This window comes from Kogia breviceps, chromosome 19, assembly GCF_026419965.1.
Source record: "Kogia breviceps isolate mKogBre1 chromosome 19, mKogBre1 haplotype 1, whole genome shotgun sequence".
In the NCBI taxonomy this organism is placed as follows: domain Eukaryota; kingdom Metazoa; phylum Chordata; class Mammalia; order Artiodactyla; family Physeteridae; genus Kogia; species Kogia breviceps.
This window is the reverse complement of record NC_081328.1, coordinates 43,398,797-43,423,468: the sequence shown is the minus strand read 5'-3', so window position 1 is coordinate 43,423,468 and position 24,672 is coordinate 43,398,797. Positions and strand designations below refer to the sequence as shown.

The 24,672-nt window shown below is 58.1% G+C and overlaps 1 protein-coding gene across 1 annotated transcript; it reads right to left on the bottom strand.

The window, feature by feature from the left end:
- Nucleotides 1-744: 744 nt before the first annotated feature.
- Nucleotides 745-21,750, bottom strand: KCNH6 (potassium voltage-gated channel subfamily H member 6). Its single transcript, XM_067022144.1, has 13 exons — nucleotides 21,590-21,750; nucleotides 20,570-20,800; nucleotides 15,451-15,612; nucleotides 15,148-15,353; nucleotides 11,600-12,025; nucleotides 9,898-10,297; nucleotides 8,960-9,159; nucleotides 8,520-8,772; nucleotides 5,383-5,576; nucleotides 3,739-3,823; nucleotides 3,026-3,167; nucleotides 1,906-2,095; nucleotides 745-1,588 (listed from the first exon to the last, which is right to left on the bottom strand). The coding sequence occupies exons 1-13, from the start codon at nucleotides 21,663-21,665 to the stop codon at nucleotides 1,352-1,354; spliced, it is 2,802 nt and encodes a 933-aa protein (XP_066878245.1). The 5' UTR covers nucleotides 21,666-21,750; the 3' UTR covers nucleotides 745-1,351.
- Between the last annotated feature and the right edge of the window lie 2,922 nt (nucleotides 21,751-24,672).

Genomic DNA, 24,672 nt, shown 5'->3' with positions numbered 1-24,672 from the left:
GTCCTGTCCTCTTCAACTATTTTAACTTGTCATGAAATACTTCAGATGTCAACTAAAAATGTGTGAGGGGGAAATACATTTTCAAAATTCTTTTAGGGAGTACTGCAAAAGGACAGGACCAGTGACTTTTTTGGACAACAGCCCATTTCAGTGGAGTAGCTGACTGCACATGTTCTCAAACCAGACCATCTGGGTTGAAATTATGTCCTCCTTTTGATACGTTTTTGGGAAATATTCTTGTTTTTTAAATCAACGTATAGTTTACACATAGAAGTGCACATATTTTTACAACCTGAAACACATTCATGCAATCAGCACTTAGATCAGGAAATAGAAGAGTACCAGCACCTCAGAATTTCCCCTCTTGCTTAGTGTCTCTCTGCTTCTGATCCCTCATCTTTAAAATGGGGATAATAATACTGATCCCATATAGTTGTTGTAAAGAGTTGATGAACTAATATCTGCAGGGCAGTCAGCACGGTGTCCCCTAACACAGGTTGCATGCTATGGAAGTGTTGGCTGTTGTCATGATTCCCTATGGCCACCAAGCCAGTGCCTCTCTGCTTCCCTTCACCCCAGCCTGGCTAAAAGCCCCCTGCTCCGGGGACTCCTGAACATGGTGGATCCACCTTCAGGTCCCCATCGCACAGCTCCTTGGGAGAGGGACTTGGAGAAGATCACAGCTGTCAGTTATACAATCAAGGACCTGATGACCCTACGTAAGTTACACACCCAGCCCAGCATGAAGTGTGCAGACTTTATTAGCTCTGAGACACTCTACTGTCCACTAGGGTCCCAAAGGTCATCACAGAACCGTCGGGGGCAGAGTGGCTGAGGGCTGGAGTTCTGTCCCTGATGTGTCCACTACAGAGGACACTTTCATCTCCACCTGGTTCACAGGCTCTCGGCAGGAGGTCTTGATCAACCTTGGGGGCTGGCTGGGTGGTGGGGGAGAGTTCTGAGCTGGGAGGTGATCGTACTTGGCATAGAGCAAGGCTCTCACACAGTAGATCAGAAAGGTCTCTGTTCTTCACTGAGCTCTCTGTCCCATAAGCTAGCTCTACACCTGAGGCTCACCCACCCTCCACCAGGCCTGCTGTCTAAATAGAGTCCTGCGGGAGGCTGGGAGAAGTCCTGAGCCTCTTTGCCCAAGCCATCTTGGGTCACCTGGATTGGCAGTTTGTAGCTACTCTAGGTAAATGGTTTTCAGTTTACAGGCTGTCTGCCTCCCCCAAATCCTTAACTGTCACCTCACCCACCTTCAGTTCCTTCCTGGTGTCTCTTATCTTGGGGTACAGTGGCTCTAGCTCCTCACAAATCCAAGATCTGAGCCATGTCTCTGGAACTCCAGCTATGTGGGGACAGAGCTGAGGTGTTCAGGGAGGGAGGGAAAGCGAGGACCACAGACAAGTCCCTGTACCTCCAGGGGATGCGGAGGTGAGGCCAGGGGTGACAGGAGCCCCTCGGGCTGCTTCTGTTCCGAGGACAGTGTGGCGGTTTTGTCCATTTCTGTGGCTGGGGCCAGCATCCTGGAGGAGGAGTTCCCCAGCTTCGGCCTCCATTCATCCAGGTCACCATAACTGGGGGCCTGGGAGGGGCAAGAAAGAGGGAGGCATGCAGTATGGGGAGCCTCCCCAGGCCACCCTGACTTCAGCGATGGGAACTGGCAGGGGCTGTGTCCTGCTGCCCTTGCCCCAGATGTGGGGTCCCTGGTCACAGTCTGGGCTCTGTCACCGCCTGTCCAGGCTGCCTGTCATGACTCAGACAAAGGAGGACAGCAAAAGCCATAGCTGCTCTCGGACCACCAAGGCCCTGGGCCGGACACCCACTGAGACCAAGTTAAGGGTGGGGGAAGACATGCTGCTGCCTCCAGGCGAGCCCCTGGGGATCTCCCCAGCTGCTTACCTGTTGTGCAGGGGGCAGGTCGCCCTGAGGTAGTCTAGTTCCTGGACTCTGAGTCGCTGAGGTTGCAGGGGACAAGGCCAGGTCATCGGAGGCAGGGGCTCCCAGCATGTAGCCAGTGTGGTCCTGGGGCGGGGGCTGCTGAAGGAGCTGCAGGATGCGGCTGAGGTCTGAGGACATGCGTGATTCCAGCCTGCCAGGCAGAACCCCACAGGCAGAGTCAGGGTCAGGGCTGGGGCTGGCAAAAGCAGTTTAGGTCCTGAGGGCAGCTCTCGATTTTGTAGCCTGCGTGCTGTCCCTGCTATTTCCCTGCTATAATCCACAGTCCCTGCCCACATCCCCCTTAGCACATCCCTGACTCTGATAATAACAGTGATCAGGCACGGTGCATACATCATTTAGTCCTCCTAATGAAGGTTTTTTTGGCAGGGGGGTGGGTAACCAAATTACTTTATTTGACAGAATGGTACTATGGAAAGAACGTAAGTAGATGTTTTGATGCACCTTAGGAAAGGTGAAGGTAACCCAAACATGCATGCACTGCCTTGGTGACCAGGGAAGTCACCCCCGTGGCTACAAGAAGCCAGCCTAAGGCTTAGCTCTCCTTAACACTGTTTCCCAGAGGGTGCCTGTCAAAGAGATACTCTGGCCTCATAATGAAGCTTGATGTGGGTATTCTGGTTATCCCCATTTCACAAAAGGGAAAACTGAGGCTCAGAGTGGTTAAGTAACTTGTCCACAGTATTGCTGGTAAGTTGCAGAGCCCAGAATTTGAACCCAGGACTCTAGTGCCCCTAAGCCCTCACTCTGCCACCACAGCCCTGCCATCCACAGGCTACACCCCCTTTCCAAGGGTCCGTGGAATTTGTTTCTGCATGAGGTTATCCCCCTCTCCCCAGAAGTCCTCCTTGGCGTGCTCCAGGGTTTGCTGGGACAAGCCATCCAAGGAAGTGCACTTAGGGACAGGGATGGGGAGGTCTGCAGCTAAATGGGGCTGGCCATTCTCAAGCCCATGGGGCACCCAGCGATGTCCCTGAGACACCAGGAGGGGGCACCCGTGCCTAGGCTGCCACTGGGCCTGCCCTCTGTGGCTGCCCCCATCCGTGGCCCACAGGTCACTCACCTGTTCATCTGGGCCTGGAGCTGCTCTAGCCTGGAGCCTAGCTCCCGAGGCCAGCAGTCTGGGTCTCCCTGAGGGTTTGAGGGGCTCTGACTTGGCCTGGGGGGCACTTGCTGCAGCAACTCAGGCCAGAGGCCAGATGCATCTGAGAGGGGAGGGGAGGGAAACTTGAGCTTAGGTTCAGCCGGTTCCACAGGCCTGACCTTCTTGAGCAGAGCCCGGGCCCCTCCCCCTAACTGCCATGGGAACACAGGGTGGGAGGAGTGGATCTCCTTACCTGGGTGCCCTGAAGTACGAGGTCCTGCCCCCATAGAGGTCTGGCTTCTGGGACCCAGAAGGCTGTAGCCCTGAGAGGGGGCCTGGGGCCCCAGCCTGGCGGGGGTGGGTGGCTGGCTGGGTGGGAACGTCCAGCCCTGGCCTCACTGTCCAGGGAGCTGCCGCCCAGCAGTGCCCTTGGTGCCTTGATGTGGAGCCCCAGGGGGCTGGCCGGTATCTACCCCTGAGGGCAGCCCTCACTCAGGCTCTGAGGACACAGGGGGAGGAAGGGTACAAGGGCCTCCGGCACTGAGCCTAGGGAGGGAGCCCCTCTCCACTCACTGAGGGGACTGGGGAGGTCTCTCCCAGGGGAGGCAGGTTGGGGAGGACCTGAGAAGGGGCAGGAGGCTGAGCAGGGGCTTCGGGCTGGGGAGGGGCTGGTGGGGGCTGGCTTTGCTCACCTGACTGGTTGTCACTGAGGAAGAAGCCTTGGTGTTCCTGGCTGCCTGGGGCCAGTTGGGGTGATGACTGGAGACCCCCACCTGCCTTGTGGAGAACGAGAGCATCAAGTAACAGGGACCAAAGCCAGGTCAGGGCCTCTTTGCCCTCCCCTCCCCCCCCCCGCCCCGTGGCCCTGTGGCCACTAGGTGAGAAAGTGGTGGCAGGTGGCTGGGCTCACTGACTGTGCTCCCTGCAGCTCCTCTCCTGTGCGTGTGGGTAGGAGATGAACAGGGGCTTGGAGACGTGCAGACCCCCACAGAGTCTCGCGAGAGGCCGCCTTGAGCAGCAAGGTTGGGGTCGAGGGAGACAGGGGGACTGTTCTCCTCCCTTTTTCCCCAACGCCCTGGTGTCCCTGCCTTCAGCGTGGGCCAACGGGGAGATTTCCTCTGAGGAGACAGGGTCTGGAAGCCCCAGTCCGTTCAGGGGGTGCCCTCAGCAGCGCCCCTGGCAGCCCACCTTCCTGGCACCATGAGACTTGGGGGTACCCAGGGGCTGCAGATATCCCAGGCCATGGGGATCACATGCCTCTTGCCCTGGAGTCCAGCCACTGAGCACTTGGGCCACCTGATGGCTCCTGGCTGCTGGACCTCCCCCAAGGCAGGGTCTTTACAAGATGTCCCCTAGACAGACCAGGTGGGAAGGGGGCAGACCGGGGAAGGGGAGGACAGCAGAGGGCACAGGGTGGGGAGGGCTGTCCAGAGCATGTAAACCTGCCTCAGCACCACCTCCAGAAGCTGGGTGTGGGGCTGGGCCAGCAGGACCCCTCCTCCTGACACTGGGGGTGGAGGGCTCAGCATAGGGGCCTCAGCTGCTGCTGCCCCTGCCAGGTGTGCCTGCCCCCACCTTCCCACTGGCTGGTTCCAGACTCGCTCCTCCATACAGACCCTTCCTGGCACTTCCACTCTGTACTGGCTGCCCCACGCCTTGGCAACCCTGAGCTCCACAAATATTTGGTCTCCCCGCACACCCTTGAGACTTCCTTGGTTATTCAACTATGCAGCTCTTTCTTTTTCCTAAGTTATTATAATCTCCTGCACTGAGTGATAAACTTGAGGAGAGACTGCTCTATTACTGTTTATACCTCTGGGACCTGGCACTGTGAGTTCTTGGATGGCAGACACCGCCACCCCCGCCCCGCAACCTCCCCTTGCAGCTTGGTAGGATGTGGTGGGAAAAGCCCGGGCTATGGAGATGCACAAACTTGAGTCCCATTTTGGCTGCGCCTTTGACTATATGGCTTACTGTATGGCTGTGTAGCTTTGGTCATTTGTCCGCTATGACCCTCAGTTTCCTCATCTGGAAAATGGGGATAATAACACCACTTGCAAGAAGACTAAATGAGATCATGTAAAAGGAGCCCAGCACTTACCACATAGTTGGTGCTCGATAATTGGTAGCTACCTTCATATTTAGCATTATGTTGGCCATGGTAGGCACGGAAGAAATTATGGCAAAGGATGCAGGAGGAGGTTGAAAGGAAGGGAAGCGGCCAGATGGATCCCCTTAGGCCAGGCAGGCCAAGCTCTCAGCCAGCTGACTGGCCATTGCCCATTACCAGCTGGCCGAGGGCCACCCCCCACCCAGCCTATCCAGCCCGGACTCACATCCCGCAGGTTGAAGGTGACTTCCAGCTTACTCCAGAAGCTGTCTGCGAAGGCGGGGTACATGTCCAGCACCTCCAGCAGGTCTGCCCGCTGGATCTTGTGCAGGTCACAGTAGGTCAGGGCCCGTACGTCTGCACTGGACTTGCCCGGCCGGGCATGGAGGCTAACGGGCTCCCCAAAGATGTCATTCTTTCCTGCCAGCCAGAGGGGCGGGGTCTTTCTAGGGCCTGGCTCCAAGCTCTCTTCTGAGGAGCCTCCCTGAGGACCTCTTAACCATGACCTCACCCCACTTCAGGGATCCTTCTGGGCTGGGGCCTGGGAACAAGGTTGGATGTGCTGGCTGAGGGGTGCTGCAGAGACCCCTGCCACCCCAGCATGTGGGGCTCCTTGCTATCTCCAGGCCCCTCGGGACCATCCTCTATTAGACTCCCCCCTCCTGTTTCCCACTTTCTTTGGAACTGCCCCTACCACCCCCACCCAGGGGACAGTGGGCAGTAGGGACCCTAGAGGCTCCCTGCTCAATCTCTTCTTCTCCGGGCTGCCGCAGTGCTGCAGAGTGGACGGGACCCAGGGTCAGGAGTACCCAGCCCCCCAGGGGAGGGCCTGAGGCTTCTCTCTCTTCATGTTCCTGCTCCCTTTGTGGGGTCAAGTGACCAGCATGGCCCCAGCAGAGGAAGTCTGGGGAAGTCACTTCCTCTCTCCGGACCCCAGTGTCCTCATCTCTAAAACGGGTATAACCATATCTGCCTTGTCTGCCCCCCTGGGCTGTCCAGAGAAGCAGATGTGATGCTTGAGGAAGTGGCTCGGAGAGCAAGACGCACCAGACAGGTGGATGCAAGGCACTGGGAGGGACGGATGACACAGGGTGGACATGGGCTGGATACAGGGACACGTGGTGAGGGTATCGGGCCCTCCTGGTGCCAGATACCGTGCTAGCCATAGCACGTAAACATGAATAAGATGCTGTCCCATGCACAAGGAGCCCCCCAAATCCCAGAGAGACAGATTACAGAATGATCTCTAGAGCCTTAGAACAGGGAAGAGCCAAGAGCAATGGGGCTGTGGGGGAGGGAGAGGCTCGTTACACCAGGAGTGGTTGGGAGCGGGGAAGAGGGGGGCTTACAGAGCAAGTGAAGTGGGGGCTGTGTTGTGAGACTCTAGGAGGACTGGAAAAAGGCAATGGGGTGGAGGAAGCAGCATGTGGTCCGTGTGGCACAGTCGGGGCTGGGGGCAGAAAGCCCAGGGCCAGGGTGCCAGGGACCATAATTATTGGATGGTCACTCCCCACAGGAAAGTCCAGCCCCCCAGCCTGGCCATACCACACAGGAGGTACTAACTGCTTGCACAACGATGGACAGAGGCCAAGACATGTGCCCCAAGAGAACCGGAAAAAAGGTCATTTACAGAGGAAGGGACTGAGACTTGGAGAAGGAAGGGACCCTCCAGGGTCACATATGAAACCCAAGAAGCTGGAAATCTGGGCAACATTATAAAGTGATGGTTTTCCAGTAGATGAAGGATTATGACCTAATGTCCATTTCCACTCAGGACAAAATGAGAGGAGTTCACGTCTCTAAATAAAACTTAAATTGGACTGGCTTCTTAATTATTAATAATAATTATTATCTCTCCCACATGGATGGCACTTCTAAGCTTGGCTGAGACTGAGGGAAGGGCTCATAGAGGAGCCCGTGTTTGAGCTCAGCATTGAAGGATGACTGGGGTCTGCCAGGCAGGGGTGCAAGATATGTGCTCTGAACAGAGTGGCAGCACGTGCAAAGGCACAGAGGTGTGACAGATGGGCAGGTTTACAGAACTAACTAGTTTGTACGGCTGGAGCGTGAACTACTAGGGGGGAGGCTGGCAGGACTTAAGGTGGCCAGAATGGGGAGGGCTGTGCATGCCACGCACAGGGGTTTACATTTGTCCCATGGGTCATGGGGCCCATGGAAGGATTTTGAGCAAAAGAGGAGTATGCCAGATGTGAATTTCAGGTCACTGGCAGAAGGTGGAAGATGGAGTATGGCAGTAGACCAGATTCAGGGCCACGGGAAAGGAGCTCCTGACACCTGCCCAGGAAGGACACAAGGAGGGGTGGGCCCAGGCAGGGACAAGTAGACAGGTATGGGACAGAGAGAGATTAATGAGGGGAACACACAGGCCTCCGTGGCTGCCTGGATGGTGGCGGCGGGGCAGAAAGGAGGAGGGTGCTTCCTTGGTTGAGTCCCAGGTCTCTAGCCCAGGCAACGGAAGGTTCACAGTGATGAGGAGGCCGATGGAGCTGCCTTTGAGGGCAGATGATTTCAGACTGAGATGTGCTGTTTGGTCTGCCTATGGAATATAAGGGTGGCCATGCCCAAGAACACATGCAGTAGTCCACTCTAAGGAGAGATTGGGGCCGGGACACAGTTCTGGGGGTCCCTGTGGCATAGGTGAGGCTGAGATCAAGGGAGCAAGGAGCCGGCCCAGGTGAGGATGTAACGGGAGAAGAGAGGGAGCGCCACACTTGGCGAACACCAGCCGAGGGCAGGCCAGAGGGAGAGGACGGGGTGGAGGGGTTAGAGTAGAGCCCGGCCATGGCGAGCAGGGGAGGGTGAGGCTGACGGCCTGGGCAGGGACTTGGGGTGGGCTGAAGTCAGGGCAAAGGCAAGGAAGATGAGCATCATCTCAGACAGCTGCAGTGACCTGCCCAACGTAAGTGGCAGGGGCTGTGTGTGCCCCAAACCTGTCCCCTGTCCAATGCTCGTATCCTTCCTCCGAAGTGTCCAGCTGTCCCTGCAGCTGCACCGAGACTGGGGACCCCCCTCCGTCCGAGGCAAACCCTCGCCCTCTCACCCTGAGCTTCCCAAGGGTGGGAGAAGGTCAGAAGCTGCCTGGACTTCCGAGTCAGCCCCATAGCCCTGGAACCCCCGCTTGTCCACCCACCAGACATCTCTGAGCATCAACTTCCCTATCAGGAAAATGGGGCCTGTGGCAGAGGTTAGCTTTAAGGCTTGAGTGAGTTGGGTGTAAAGTTCCCCCGTGGCACACGCTCTGCACATGGCAAGTCAGCAGGAGGGGCCACCGTCATCATTGGGAATGGCCTGCTCCAGGCAGGGCACCCCACACGCTGGCCTAGCCCTCCCCGCCAGACGCACCGAGGATGGCCACCACTACGTCGTCGCGCAGGATCTCGATGGAGCCGCGGGAGATGAAGTAAAGCGTGGAGAGCATGTCGCCGAGGTGCACCAGAGTGTCCCCGGGCGGCGCGTGTGTCGTCTTGAACTTGACGGCGAGCGCGCGCAGGCAGCCCTTGCTGGCGCCATGGAAGGCAGGGCAGTGCTGCAGCAGCGCGCGGTGCAGGTGCAGGCAGATGTCGGCCTGCAGGCACTCGGGGAAGCCCTTCAGCACCTGCGAGATGGGCGGTCGCGTCCAGCGGGGGCGCGGCCGGGGCGGGGGTGGGGCTGGGGGAACGGGTGGGGAGGGCTCTGGGGATGCCCTGCGCCCGCAGGACCTTGGCCTCCCTCGGGGAGTTAGCCAGAGCTGGGACTTGGGCTAGGTCGCCCGCCCCAGCCCAGGCAGAGCGGCGGGGGCTCACCGCGTTCATGTCGATGCCGTTGGTGTAGGACCAGGCGTGCTGGAAGTACTCCTCGAGGCGCTGCCGCAGCGGGTTGGGGATCTGGTGGAAGCGGATGAACTCCTTGACTCGCAGCATCTGCGTGTGGTAGCGCGCCGTGCCCGAGTACAGGCGCTGGATGATGGCCGACACGTTGCCGAAGATGCTGGCATACATGAGGGCTGGGGCAGGGAGCGGGGGATACGGGCCGGGGGTGGGGTTGGGGGTGAGCTCCTGAGCATCCCCAGCAGGCCACAACACCTCAGGGCCTGCTCCAGGGAGGCCTCCTCCCTCTCCCTGGTATCCCCCAGCCAGGGACCCCTCTGTCCAGGGCAAAGTCACAAGTGCCCAGGACGGCACCAGGGCATATGGGGGACAAAGACCCCTGGGCTTCCTGCCCTCCTCCCTGGCAGCTTCCTGGGCCCAGAGGCCAAACTCCTGAGAAGAAGAAACTAGGGCGATGAATTTTTTTAGTTCAGATGGGTTTTCTCTTTCAAGTTGTAAAAATATAATAAAGGGAAAATTCTTGGTCTCTTGTTTTCACCCATTTTCCCCTTGTTTTTGTTTTTGTGGACTTTAACATCTCTAAATACTTCATGGGCGTGGACCTGTGCTAAGAAGGGCCCTGGGCTTGGTTTAATGCTCTGCTGTCACCGTCTTGAAATTCTTAATACTTTTTTTTTAACTGAGGGCTCCACATTTTCATTCTGCACCGGGCCCTGAAAATGATGTAGCTTGTCCTGATCATCCCTGGTATTTGGCGAGGGCTACATGGGTGTTAAATGCTGTGTATCGTTGGTGTACACATATGCAAAAGTTCATTGTGCTGCAAACTTAGGATTTGCCTATCATACACACTCTGTTATATCTCATTACAAAACTGAAACTGGGATTCTATGGGTAAGGCCCGGGACACTCACAGCCGATGAGCATGACGCAGATGGAGAAGACCTTTTCAGAGTTGGTGTTGGGTGAGACGTTGCCGAAGCCCACGCTGGTGAGGCTGCTGAAGGTGAAGTACAGGGCCGTGACATACTTGTCCTGCACTGAGGGGCCCGAGGCTGGGTCGCTGCCGTTGTAGCGCTTGCCGAGCTGTGCTCCCAGGCTGTCCAGCCAGCCGATCTTGGGCTCCAGGTAGGGCCGCTCCACGTTGCCGATGGCATACCAGATGCAGGCCAGCCAGTGTGCAATGAGTGCAAAGGTGCACATGAGCAGGAAGAGCACCGCTGCCCCATACTCAGAGTACCGGTCCAGCTTGCGAGCCACACGCACCAGCCGTAGCAGCCGAGCCGTCTTCAGCAGCCCGATCAGGGTTGTGGTCTGGAGAGGTAGGGAGGGGGCCACAGAGTTGGGGGTCAGCCCTTGAAAGGCTGTGCTTAAGACCACGTTTATTCACTTGCGAATGTGGTCACATAGTCATTCAACAAACACGGAGAGCCTGCTTTGGGCCAGGCTCTTGGCAGTGGGGCATAGTGCAGGGCCTTAGGAGCTCTCAGTGTAGAGTTCAAAATAGCCTTATGTTTGCTCGCACAAAAGTCTATGGGGAGCACAGAGGAAGGGGAGGTCAAGTCTGCAGCGGCAGGGCAGGGAAGGCTTCCTGGAGGAGGTGACACAGGAGCTGAGTCTTGAGAGAGGAGGCTGGGTCTCCAGGCAGACAGGAGGGAGAGGTAAAGGGCACTCCAGGCACAGGGAGCAGCATGAGCAAAGGCATGGAGGTGAGAGAGGGCACAGTCCACGTGGAAAACCAAGGGTGATGCTGCAGCGGAGCACAGAGCAGAAGACGGTGGAGGAGTGAGGAGTGAGCCTGGAAGGTGGGCAGGGGCTGCTGCTGTGGCCGCAGGGCCCACAAAGAGCTCAGCTTTTATTCCAAGCCACTGGGGAGCCACTGAAAGTTCTGAAGACTGGGTCAGATAAGGGACAGGGTCAGACAGTAATTCGAAACTCGCTCTGGCCTCTGTGTGCAGGGGCTGAGGCTGGCAGGTGTGGGGCTGGGGCAGAGGTGGGTAAGAAGGCCACTTAGTGTGCAGGCAGGGGCAGTGTGGGTGGAAAGTGGGAGGGAGGACTTGGGGATAGATTTGCTAGGAGTGGGTGGTCATGGGAGCAGGTAGTCACGATGGACACCCCATGCTGGACAGGCTGGGTGACTGGGGCTTGAATGGAACACAAGAGGCAGAGCTGATTTGAGTGGAAAGCTGATCCCAAGGAGGTGGGTCAAAAGGACATAGTGGGACTGGAAGCTACGAGAAGAGCAGGAAAATGCCCTCCCATCAGCTATGAGAAGTAGAGTGGGCATAGTGGAGGGGCTGGGGCTTAGGAGGGGTCAGGCTGCATGGAGGGACAGCCTGCAGATTCCTTTGCTAGCGTCAGGGTAAGTGTGGTTTAGAAGCCAGCACGAGGGGCTGGGGCAAAGGAGTGCCCGTCCCAGAAGGGGCAGGATTCTGGAGCACAGGGAGGGCACCCAGGCCTGGGGTGCTCAGCTGGGAGATGACAGATGTCTGAGGCACCCCCCCCTTGCCACCACCACTTGCTTTGGCAAAGGTGCCCAATGCCAGGTACTCTCTGCACCCAGGGCTGGGGCACAGGGGACGGCCACAGCGGCTGGCCTGAACGGGGTTTGCTCACCTCATCGGAGCCAGTATGGAAGATGAGCAGGTCGAAGGGGATGGCGGCCACCATGTCGATGAGGAACCAGCCCTTGAAGTAGTGGACGGCAATGCGGCGTGGGTGGCTGACCACCTCGTCGTTGGCGTTGACATAGGTGGTGCGGAAGTTGATGACGATATCCACGACGAACATGATGTCCACGATGAGGTCGACCGTGGTGAGCGGGCTGCAGCTGTAGCCACAGTCCGCGCGCTGAGGCTCGTCCTGGTCGCCGAGCAGGAAGGCGGCTGAGTAGGGCGTGAAGATGGCCGTGTAGATAACCAGCAGCAGGATGAGCCAGTCCCACGCGGCCTTGAAGGGGCTGTAGTGCAGGAGGGTCCCGCGGTGGATGCGCGGCGCCTGCAGCTGGTACTCCGGCAGCACATCCGCACCCAGGGACAGCACCTGGGGGTGGGGACCGTGGGGCGGTCAGCAGGTGGCCGCCGCTGGTGAGACGGATCTGGGAGGGGTGGAGATGCAGGGCTGGGGCCTAGGAAGGCGAGGGTGGGCAATCGGGGCTGTGCAGGGGAGAGGGGATGACACAAAGGTGGGGTGTGCGCGTATGATAGGGCAAGTTCTTAAGGGGACAGGTGTGCTGGAAGTGCAGAGAGGAGGGGGGTTCCAGCTGAGGAGTGCAGCTCTGTCCCACAGTGACCTCAGGCTTGAAGCTCATAAACTCCCTCCCAAACAGGCCAGCTGGAGAGGGTGGAGACAGGGCTGGCGGAGGGGAGAGGGGAGGGCCAGGCTCAGGCAGATTGAGAGGGTGGTGGGGCGGGGGGCGGGGCATCAGTCCTCTCTGGTGGGTTTGGGAAATTTCCAGTGGTCAGGTTCCCGATGGGAACAAGTCACCCCCAAAATAGCCTCTTCATTCATTCCTGAGGGCCCTGTGGAGCCCGGACCAGTGAGGGCCCTCCCTGGGGCCAACCCTCAGAGCCTCCGTGGAAAGAACCACATTTGGGGGTGAGTAGCTGATCTGAGCCCTCGACAGGTCCTGTGTGCCAGAAGCCTTGACTACTTCACATGTCTGAGGGGGTTTTGATCATTACATTCAGCTGAACGCCCTTCTGCTCTGCCCCCGTGAACCCTGCCTCCGAGCCTATGGCCAACACAGGATCACCAGAGCCCAGCCCAATATACCCAGGCTCTGCCCAGCTGCCCAACACAACAAAGAGCTGGGGCAGCAGGAAGGCATGCATTTTGAAGCCAGACCTCCCAGGTTGATCCCAGGTCAGACATTGCTGGGTGTCTGTCTTGGGGCAAGTTTTTTAACCTCTGTGAGCCTCTGTTCCCTCACTGGCAGAAGGGGATGACAAAGGACAACAAACTCCACAAGGCTGTTGTGAGTAAATGAGCCGGTGTGTCTCAATGGCACATGCCGTTCTACATGATAATTCCTCCTCCCCACTCAACCCATGTCAGACACTGCCCCGACGAGGATGGGGCCTGAGGGGTGTCTCATGGACCACGTCCCACCCCCTGCCTAGCACTACCAGATACGGCCCTGTCGGTGGTCCTGGTTTAAGAAAACCTACCATGTAAGGTTCTGACCTTGCAAACCAGGTCCGTTAGCAGATAGGATCACAGTAAGGAAGATCCACCCAAGGGCTGGTTCCAACCAGACAGTCCCCCATCTGCCATCCAAGGCCCACGAGGGGCCACAGGGTCCCCACCCTGTGGTGACCTCCAGCTCAGCCTTGGCCTCGGCTTCCATTTTGCCTCCCCAGGAAGTTTCCCTAACCCTGCACAGACTCAAACCACCTTGTTCAATTTTCTCCTTGCTCCTTGTAAACACCCTGACCACCCAGTTGTCCCCCACTGACTTAGAGCTGCAGATCCCTTGTCCCGCACGTCCGTCTCATATGCCCCGCACTTAGTCCATACGGGGGCTCAACTAAAAGGGGCCAAACTAGCACTGAAAGCTTGGCTGTCATGGCCACCTCTGCCCCTGGCTGCTCAAGACCAGCCAGGATGAAACAGCAGAGCATGGGGAGTGGGAGGGAGGCAGTCAGAATTTGGGGGGAGGGGGACCCGAGGAAGTGTACATCCTCAGGGCTTCCAGATAGGGGTGCCATCTCCCCCACCACAGACCTCCATAGTCTCCCATTGCCTCTGAGGCCAGCATGAGGCCCTTCCGAGGGGGCCCTCAGGATTTAGGAACTCAGGTGTGGGATCACAGCCCTCTAGAACCTTTGAGTTCTGGTTGAGGCTGGTGTGACTTCCGTGCTCTGGGCCATGCCAGCGGGAGCTCTGTCAGGCTCCTCCCCACCTTAGGGCCCACAGGCAGTGGGTTAGTAAAGCAAACAGGGGCTGGGGCAGGGGGAAGGGGCAGGACAAGTTGGGTGCGGGCAGGGACCACGGGCCCCAGCCAGCTCTGTCAGGCTTCACAGGCAACTCTCCAGTCCAACAGCTCCCATAGCCCCTACCACCAACCTGAGGGCCCCAGGGTAGCAGCTAGCTGGGCTTCCCAGGCCATTGGCCACCCTGTCTGACCTCCAAGTGCCCAGCCCGCAACCTGGGGTCCTTTCCCAGGGCTCCTGTGCTTGGTGAGGGGCTGGGGCACAAGGAGTTTCTAGTGTATCTGCTCTGGCACAGACAGTGTCTCAGGTGGGAAGGGGCAGGGAGGCAAAAGAGCTGCTCCCATCCACTCAGGAAGCAAAGTCTCAGGGGAAGCTGGAGTGGCGCCTACCTCTCCCTGCAGCCCCTTTGCCCATCTCCGGCCTAGGCAGCCCTCAGTGCTTCGTGGGGCCAGCACACTCAATGTCAGATGAGTCCTCAGAGACGGTGCGGTCCAACTCATTCCTCCAGATGGGAGCTCTGGGGCCCAGTAAGGGCGTAAGGCCTCTTGCCCAAGGTCACGGAGCGGGCTAGTGTCAGGGAACCTGAACCTTGGGCACGGCCCTCTGCATTTCCCTCTGGATGGTCATCTAGGGACTGGGGCATCAGGCTCCAGGAGGAGGGACACTGGGGTCAGCTGGAACAGAGGACCCAGGGGGGTTCGCCTTGGCCTGGCCAAGGTGGGGTGGTGGGGAGGGAAGCATTTCGGGCCTGATCCCCAGGGACCTGAAGATGCCACCTCCCCTCTGCCTGGACTGCAGAAGGATCCCGCCGTGGGGGCTGGCTGTCGCCGCAAAGGCAAGGGGCAGGAGCAGGGCTGGGGCTTCCCCCTCTACTTCTCAGTGTGGCCCTGACACCTCTCCTCTCTGCTTCTCCTTCTCTGGGACTGGAGGAGCCTTGGGTGGGTCCAGCTCCTCCAGGCCTAGGATGTGGCACTAGTCACAGGCTCTGCTGACCCCACCCTCCCCTGGTTCTGGGAGCTGAGCATCAGGGTGGTGGCCTCGGGGTAGGTCTTTAGGTCTAAAGAATCAGACTCCAGCAGGACAAGAGGTCTGGAGCTCAGACCAGACAGAAGGGGGCTGGGCAGGCTGGTTCCCTCTGCTAGCCCAGCCCCGGAGGAGTCCAGCCCAGGGCCTGAGAAGGGACCCTTGAGGCCCAGCAGAGCCCCGTCCACCCTGCCCTGCAGGCCGCACCTGGGTGACCTTCTCGGTGACATTCTGGGTCCGCTCTACCACCTTGTGGGGTGCGATGATCTCAATCTCTGTGGTGGAGCCCGAGCGGTGCTTCTCCAGGTTGAATTCCACAAAGTTGAGTGTGAACTGCGGGATCTGGCTGATGGTTCTGTACTTGACTCTGCCCATGCCAGGTCCCTGTGCACCCGGCCTGCCATGAGAGCCCTCTGAAACCAGGGCTGGGGTCAGAGCAGCAGGGCTGGGGGACCCACTGCTCTACCAGGTGCTCCCCGCCCCTCCCCTGCCACCTGCTCCCCGCCTCACCGGAGCCCAGGAAGCTCTGGGACAGCAGGCGCTGGGACAGGCTGCGGTTCCCTCGCTTGGCCAGGAGCTGGGCCAGGTCCTCAAAGTTGAGGATGAACATAATGACCGCTCCATCCTCATTCTTCACGGGCACCACATCCACGAGGCAGCGGAAGCTGGAGGCTGCAAACACCACGGGGGGGGGGGTGGTCACTGGAGGGGTCCTCTCCTGCCGGAACCTGGGCCTGGGGAAGCTAGGGAGCGAGCTGGGTTAAGGTCAAGTTAAGAGCAGCCGTGGGGGGTGATGAGGCCTGCCGAGTGACCAGAGCTATTGGGCAGAGGGTTGGTGACACTGCCCAGCAGGTGCCCCACCCACAGGGCAGAGGTGGAGAGAGCAGCTAAGCTTCTCATTAGAAGATAATGTAGCATTGGGCCCAAGTCCACACTCGGATCTCAGCTCAGGGCTTAACCTTGAGGTTCACTTCTGCTGTAATTAAAGCCGAGCAGATGGGGGTGGATTAAGTGGGGAGGTGAGGTCGGGCATTCTATCCCCATGTAGCTCTCTGGCTGGCCCTGGGTTCAGCTCCCATATTCCTGTCTCACAAAGATGTCCTGCTCCCCTGATGCTGGAAGGAACTCACTGTTGAGAACATACTAAGTGCTGGGCACTGAGCCAGCTGGCACATGAGGCCACAAGCTCCGTGGTGGCACCCAGTGGATCCCTGGAGGGCACACACGGACCCCTGTTCCGCCGAGCCTGGGGTTCTGAGAAACTGACTTGCTGGGGCTGGCTGGGGCCCTGGAGCGGGGAGCCCTGGGCTCTCAGTACATAACAATTTGGAGAGGGGAGGGGACTTGTCTGGGGCCAGGACACTGGAATGAAGGCCAGGCTGCTGCTCCAGGCCTGCAAGGGGCCCACGGTCTCAAGGCAGAGGCGCTGGTGCTGGGACCGGGGGTGGAGACAGGGCAGGCAGGGCAGTAGCCTGGAGTCTGGAGAGGGAGAGGGAGATAGATGGCAGGGTGGGGGCAGGACGGGCCCTCCAGCCACTCTCCCCGCTCTCTCAGGAAGCCCAGACCCAGCCACTGACCCCACTCTTCCACTTTCTCTGCTCCAGGGTCTCACTCCCCCTCCCATAGGTGAGTGGAGCAAAACAAGCTAAAACTTCCCTGTACCCCAGAGTCCAGTCTGTGGGCTGGCTGGATGCCCTGTGAGCCCCCCTCCATGGTACCCAGTCATCCCATGTCCCTCAGTTCAAAGTGTTGGTGGGTGTCAGGCCCAAGGGTCAGGATGCTAAGGGCAGGGACCTCAGGTAAAATGACTAGCAGAAGGCAGGTTTGTGTCTGTCTCATTTGCCAGCTGCCAGCACCTGTTCCAGGTGTTGTTAACTGAGTAAATGGAAGAATGTGTGTAAATGTGAGTGGGTGGGAGGCTAGCTCACAGGATTATTACTACTTTGGGTTCCACTAGAATCACGCTTCCCCCAGCTGCCCCCATCCTCCTCCCACTTTCCTCCCTGGGAGCAGGAATCTCCGGGATCAGATTCCCGGACTCCCAGGCACCAGGCACCAGGCAGCTATCTGCCAGCTGCTGCATTGGGCCCCATGGGAGACATCCACCCCGAGGAGAGGCTACCCACTTGCCTCTGTGACCCACTCCTGGGCTTGCAGTGCTGTAGGCCTGCCTCCCAGGCCACAGCCTGGTGCTCTTGTCAGCCCGGGGCATGGTGAGGCTTGGCTACGGGGACTCACCCAGGAAGCCTCCTTGGCCAGTGACCTGAGACACCGCCCCCAAGGCCAGACTATCTCCTCACTCTCTCTGGCACTGCAGAAATCTGGCCTGGGAGCAGGCGGGAAGAGAGCAGAGCTGGGCAGAGGGCAGGGCCTCCAGGCTCTATGCTGCCAGGGGCTGCCAAGGCCCCGTCTGTACCCACTGATGCTATCTTTGGAAAACTGAGGCTGGAAATGGACCAAAGACCAGAGCCCATCAGAGCAGTGAGGGCTGGAAGGGGGCCATGCTTGACACCCTATGCCTGACCTTCATGCTTGCTGCCTGTGGGGTGGTGGAGACAGGAGGCTGTGGGGATTTGGACACGTTCAGAGCATTCTTTTCCTGATCCCTAAGCTATCCTTGCTCATGAGCAACTGTGTCCGGGTGACCGGAAGTGGGTGAGTGCGGTCACCCTAGTGTTGCCCCCTCCCTGGATGGGGGGCCACAGGCTGCGCTCATTCTCCCTTCCGGGGACTCCTCCCGGTCACCTCTCTGACCAAGGGCAGCAGGCGTGTCTGCCCCCTGGGACACCTCACTGCTCTCCGCTCTTCTCTGTGTCTCGGATGTGTGGCTTCCTTCAATTTCTTATAGTCCCCGCCCCTCCCCTGTGAGCCTCCCTGTTGTCTATTGCCCCCATCTCTTTACACACCCCCATCCAGCATGTGGTGAGCCCTCAGGGAGGAGCTGGTTCCACAAAAGCTGCCACTAAGAGGGCGGCTGCTCCATACCGCCTCCCAACTCGGTCCTTCTGACATTCATGGGTGTGTGTAAAGAAAACACTGGGACCTCAGACCTCAGCCCTTGCCCTAGCCTCCTGATCTGGAGCTGAGGACTAGAGGAGCCCCAGGCTTGGGGATTAAGGGACTCTCTGGTTTGGGGTCATCAGAGAAGAGGGTCTGGCCAAGGCAGGCAGGGATGGGCCCCTCTGGCAGGTCCCCAGTAGGGGCACGGGTCGGGGGGGAGATCTGAGTGCTCTCCATCCCTCCCTGCAGACTTTCGTTCGTTCTAGTCTTATGGCCATCCCCATGCCTTCCAGCTGTTAGGTTCTTACTTGTCCCAGTGAAGGCAGATGGCGGCAGAGCCAGTTTCTCAGGGGTCTCTGAGCCCTGTCTCATGGGGTAATTTCTGTCAAATGCCCTGGCCTCTTTGAGCCCAACTGTACACAGCTGCACAACGTGGAGATATATGGACATAGACCTTTTACTTTGACTTGGAGAACTGTCAGTGGATTGCCCCTTTAGATGAAAAGAGGACCATAAATCAGCTAGAATTCTGTCCAGGACCCCTTCCCTTCTCACCTCCCTGGAGTCAGTGGAAGAGGGGGGAGAAGAGGTATCCTGAGGAGGGAAGAAATCACCATTAGGATGCCCTCTGGCAGGACTGTAAGATGTATGTGAATATGATAAAAAAACAATCATGCTGTCAGAGTGGACCATAAGGTGAACATAAGTTATCTGAGCATTACATCCTTCCCTTCGGGGAATGCAGGCCAGGAGGTTCCCCTTTCTGGGTTTCAGGCCAATTTTGGGCAGGTCCAGGTGGTCAAAGCCTTGGACTATAGGACAGGGAAGGGCTTAGGGTGGGGGTGGGAGTAGACTGGGATTTATGGGGCACCAGGTATGTGGGTAATTTTTCATTTTCACCCAGGGACAATCTCCAAGACTAGGTCTCTAGGGACCCTTCTGATTGCTAGAGGACCCCAGCAGGGTTCTGAAGACCTGAGTCCTGATGTGAGGGTCAAGGCTTGGCCTTGACCTCTACCCCCTGCCCAGGCACATGCAGGGTGCTGAGGAAACCCTAAGAGCTCTGATTTGACATCACTGGGAGTCTGTGGTCAGTCCTCACCCCTCTGGGGCCCAGGTAGAGCTCTGGGGTCAAGGGGAGGGACAGAGAAGGACTTGTTGTCTGCTATCATTTCCTGCTGTCCCACCCTGTTCCCCTGGGACCCTTCTCACTCCTTTGACGGTCATCTCCTCTCTGCAATGATGTGAAGTCACAGCTTTTAAAAATATTCTGACTTCATTAACCCTGTGAGTGCTGCCAAGCTAAGCCAGGTTCTTCCTAGTCCCCTAATCACTACCCCATTCACAAGGGTGGCAGCAGCAGGGGACAGCCAGAGGTACAGCCAGGACCTGCCCAAGAAGCACCCGGAAGCCCTTAAACACACACACACGAGGCCCCTGCTACCGGGCTGTCAGCACCCTTCAGCCCCAGTGCCTGCCCTTTACCTGCACTCCAGTGATCCTCATGCTTTCTTCCCCAGGGAGGGCCCTCTTCTGGGGCTTCCTTCCCCCAAAGTCCTGCCTCCGAACACAGAGGCTGTTGGGTTCCTTTCTCCCCTCTTGGGATTATTCAGACCAGATATCTCTGAGGGAAGAATCCAGAGATTTGGGGTCCAGTCCCAGTTTGGACCCAAGCAGTAGAATCTTGGCCAAGTCCCTTCTTTTTCTTGGGCTTTGGTTTCTTCATCCATGAAATGAAGGACTTTATCTAAGCCAGTGGCTCCTAAACTTGGCAAAACACCCAAACTGCCAGGGAGATTTTTACAAATACACCTGCTTTGTCCTCACTCCACACCTCTGAGTCAGCCTCTCTCTAGGGAAGGTGTGTTTTGGGAAACAAGCTCCAGGTAATTCTGATGCAGAACCAGGCTGGGGGGCCATTGATCCAGGTGATTTCAAAGGGGCTTTCAGGATCCTAATTCCTACTCCTCTCTTCCCTCCCCTCACGGATCCAGTGAAGCACTGGGGGGAGGGTCTTAAAGGGCTCCATAATTTTTCATCCTCAGCCCCTGACCTACGCTTTTGTTCTGTTTGCGGTAAGCTTGGGCTGGCAATAACATCCCAAACAGGATGAGCCTCCAGGTCATGGCAAACTCCAGACCCCATCTCCCCAGGGAGCTAGGGCTTGGTGAGCCAGACCCAGCACTCTTTTCAAGCCAGCTGCCCCATGCCTTGCCTGGCCACAGAGACCTTGAGGGGGTGACTCCTCCCCTAATCCCCAGAGCAGACGGAGATGAGTAAAAGTTAATTTCCATCCCAGCTGCCTGACAGCTGGGGCTGACAGTGACAGAGTGGACAGCCAGGAGACCAGGGACACGGGGGAGGGATGGTGGTGCGGGAGGCCCTGCATGGGGCCAGGACCAGTTGGTGGCTCAGCCTGGCCCCTGGCCTCTGAAAGGGACCTCAGAAGGCATTTCATCCAGTGTCCATCACTTCACCCTACAGATGAGGAAACAGAGGCCCAGAGAGGAGACAAGATTTACCCAAGCCCATTGGTTCCCTGGGTCAGTGCCCTTCCCATGGCCACTCTGTCTGGACAAGAGAGGGGCCAAGCCTGCCTTGCAGAACCTGTGGCCTGAGGGCACCTCACCATCCTTGCGGTAGTAGAGGATGTCCACCTTGCACTCCTCAGACCCCAGCAGGGCCTGCGCCAGGCGGGACATAGCACTGAGTGGGGTATTGGGGCCTGTGAGGAAGTCGCAGGTGCACGGTCTCTGCATCACTTCCACTCGGGAGTAGCCGAAGAGTTCACAGAAGCCATCGTTGCAGTAAATGATGGCGCAGTTCTCCATCTGAGCATTGGCGATCAGGAACTTACGACCTGGGGTGGAAGGTGGGAAGCCCATGGCAACCAGGATCAAGCAGCAGAGAGGGAAAAGATCATAGGGACTCTTGGGAGCAGTCAGGGGGGGATCTGGGTGGGGGAGCAGAGCGGTGATCAGAATGGGGGAGGGGAGGTCAGGTCTGGGGAGGGTGGGAAGACCAAGGAGGCCAGAGTCATGGGGAAGGTCAGGGGACTCCTGGGAGGAATGAGGGGGTGGTCAGGAGCAGGAAGCAGGAGAGTGACTAGAAAAGTGAGGGAAAGGGAGTCAGGGCTGGGGATTGTGGGAAGACCAGGGCAGGAATGAATGGGGTCGTGAAGAGGGAGGGAGGCCCAAGGCTTCCTGGAGGCAGGGAAAGGGGTGTGACCAGACCGGGGCCAGGCCTGGGTGAGCTCCTGGAAAAACCAGAGTGGCTAGGGTTAGGAGGTGAAAAGGAAGGCGAAAAGGAAACCTCTGAAGGAATTTGGGGGTGGGGCGGGGGGCGGTTCAAGAGGGAAGCGGTACAGTGATAGAAGGGGAGGTCAGGGCTTGGAAGGGGAAAAATACAGCTCAGGGGTGGAGGGGAGCACTGCTCTCTGCCCACCGTGCTGTAGAAGAGAGAGCGGCATTGGAGGTAAGCGGGGGCTCCCTGGGGGAGAAGGTGTTTCAGGGACATTAAAGGGAAGGGTTTTGCGTTCAGCCGCAGGTACCCCCCACCCTGCTCTATCTGAAGTTAGTAAAGGGTTCCGGCCACTCCGGCCACCGAACCAGGGCTCCCGATCATGCCCCCACCCGACGCACACACTCACTCTGGCCCTCGAACTTGCGGATGATGGTGTCCAGGTAAGTGTTTTGGGGCGCGACGTGGCCCCTGCGGACCGGCATCTTTCGGCTGCGGCCTCTGCCTGGAGCCACCAGCGTCCCGGCTCCCTGCGTCTCCGTCTGTCCTCTGGCTCCGCAGCGTCCGGCTCCGGGCGGGCACCGCCCCCGGGGAGGGCCGCGGGGCTTCGTGCCCCGCCCGCCCGCCTGCGTCTACCCTCTGCTGCCCTCCTCGGCCCTCCCCGGCCGGCCGCTCGCCGTGCCTCCGCCCCTCCGCTGCCGCTCGGGAGCTGTCCGCGCCGCGGTGCTGAAAGAAGCCGCGCGGCGGCGGCTGGGCGGGGGCAACTTCTCCCGGACTCAACGGGGCAGGGGCGGGGCCCTGACTCCTAGGGGGCGGAGCTGGGCGGGAGTCCCGCTCCAGGACTTCTTGGAGGAGCTTCTGCTCTGTCCCAATGGCCTGTGGCCTCGGCCCTTCTCAGACCCGCTCCCGGTACCAGAGGGCAGTCCGCACGTTGCCACGTGGTCTCTCTCAGGCCATGGGGGGTCGGGGTGGGTGGCGCAGAAGGGGTTGTTAGAGGCCTCAGGTGGTTTTCTGCTGAAGGTCTCTTTCCTGACCTGACCGTTGGGCTGGACTCCGGCAATGGTACGGTTAGACCTCTTGCCCATCCTTACCAGGTGCCCTCCAGCTGAACCCCAGTGCCCATGCAGAACTTCTAGTGGCAAGCCCATCCAGGACCTGGTCCTGGCAGAGTGATGTACAAGAAAGATGCAATGAGGTGCTTTCTTGAGCTCTCAGCATACAGGCACTGCCTGGGAAGAGAACAGATTTAAAACCACCTATTAGCAAGTGACCACTGATAAAAGTGTCTGAGTACTGTTGAAAATGAATACAATAGAATAAGCAGATGGGGATGGGGTGAGGTTTATTGAAAGAGGCTTCTTGAAGAGGAGGGAGAGGAGGGGACCACATTTTACTGAGCATCTTGGTGGGCTTGGAGCTTTGCAGATGGTCCAATGGCCAGTTTCAAGCCAGGCCTTGGAGGGCAAGCATTCAAACGGGGCATGCACTTTAGGCAAAGGCTGATGGTGGAATCAGTGCAGGGGGCTGAGCTGGGGGGTGGGAGAGGCCAGGTGGGAGAAGAAGGGAATGATAAAGACCCTCAGGTGCCATTTTGAACATCTAGATTTAATTGATGGACAACCAAGTTGTTAAGCAGTTAGACATGAAGGAAATGTTCCAGTGAGACAAATTTTACAATGGCGGGTGGGGGAGGGAAGATGGACACAGAGGCGCAGTGAGATTTTTGCTGGAGTCCAGGTGAGAGGCTCGGAGTCCTGGGTCGGATGTGCCTTTGGCACGCAGAGCCACAGTGCCTGATGGGGGCCTCGTTGGCCACTGTGGCTGGGGGATGGGAGGGCTGCCAGTGCGGCCTCCTGCCGGGGGCAGAGTCGTCCTGGCTGACCCTGTGGCGGGGGGGGATAAGCTATCTGTGGAGGAGAGGTGGGGGGTGTTTCTCATAGGCTCAGTGTGTGGGGTGCTGGGCTCTGAGGAGGGATTTGGGCAGTGAGACACTCATTCATTCACTTACTCAAAATTTTGCAAGTCCCCACGATGTGCCATGGCCTGTGCTGGCTACGGGTGTTACATAGTGTCCTGCCCTTACAGAGCTGACAGCTAATCATGGGGACAAATAAGGACACTGCAGCACAGCAAAGTAACAGCAGTGACAGAGACATCAAACGAGGAGCCTGTGGAGCCTGCGGTCAGAACAGGAAGTGCTTGGGCTCCGCCAGAACTCAAGAAGACCTCTTGAAACCTGGGCAGAGGTAGGATCCATGGAAGTCTCAGCCTATGGGTACAGTCCTTCTGTACCCTGAACCCCCGACTTCTGGGCTCAGATCCTTAATCTAGAGAGAGCCAGTTCCATCTTTTGGCCACCTTCCCACTAGCTCAACTGGAGCTCCTGTGCCTCCTCTCTGTGGTTACTGGCTGTGATGCTACTTCTCCTCAAGGTTTCCCTAATCTCTGACAGGCATTGATTCTCAGCCTCCCCAGCAGCCCCTGGGGCCTCAGTCCAAACTCAATAAGTTCCCATATATTGGGTGTGGCATCCTTGGGTAGGACAGACAACACAAGAAAGGGTGAAAAGAGGCAGAAGCAGAGGCCTTCTCTCTCTCTTCCTAGGTTTGCCCCTAGAGTACTCATTCCCCAATGTCCTCCTAAAGCTCTCCCTCCCCATCCTCCCCTCCCCCACTGAGGCTGGAAAGGTGCTGTTTGCCCTGTGCTCAATCCCCAGGGCAACAGCCCAGGCAGCAGGTGTGTGTGTTGAACAAGGCCATCTCTGGAGCGCAGTGGCTGGAGATGAGCTTTGTTTAAATATTAAAGAAGTCAATCATTAATCAAGCTTCGCTTGGTGCCCAGTTACCCACTCTCTCCATTTGGGAGGGCCTGGACTGGGGCGGGGAGGGCCATGGGGCAGTTTGTAAGGCTACTTGCATCTCAGACAGCTAACAAGCAGCTTTTGGGGGCTGGGTTATGCAGCCCAACACAGGGCAGGCCACAGGATAGGCAGAAAGAGGTGCCGGCCAGCATACAGAGCACCGTGCTCATGAACTGGGTGCTGATGATTTGTACAGGAGTTTCTGGCTCTACTCGAATACATTTTATAAGGGGACTGAAGCAGTGTCCGGTTTCTAACCAGAGCAGATTCTCCTTGGGTACTGCAGTCCCTGTCCAGCCCCACAGCTGGGTTCCTGAAGAAAGCACGACTATGAAGAACAAGTTCTGGGCATGAACTGGGGCTGGGGGCTGGCTTGGAGGGACATAGCCCCTGAGTCACTAAAACCATGGTTCCTGAGCCCCCAGGGAAGGAGGTTGGCCTGGAACCCAGGGTGTACATGGAATCACACAGTCACATGGCCTCACATACACTTGTTCACAAACACACAGTTACAACTCCGCATGTACCCAGATCTGCCACAGCTGCACCCAATTACAGCTGGGCACTATGCGTGCAAGCGGTCCCCTCCTCAACCTCCCCAACATCCTCTCTGGCTTGGCCACCCTCCTCCT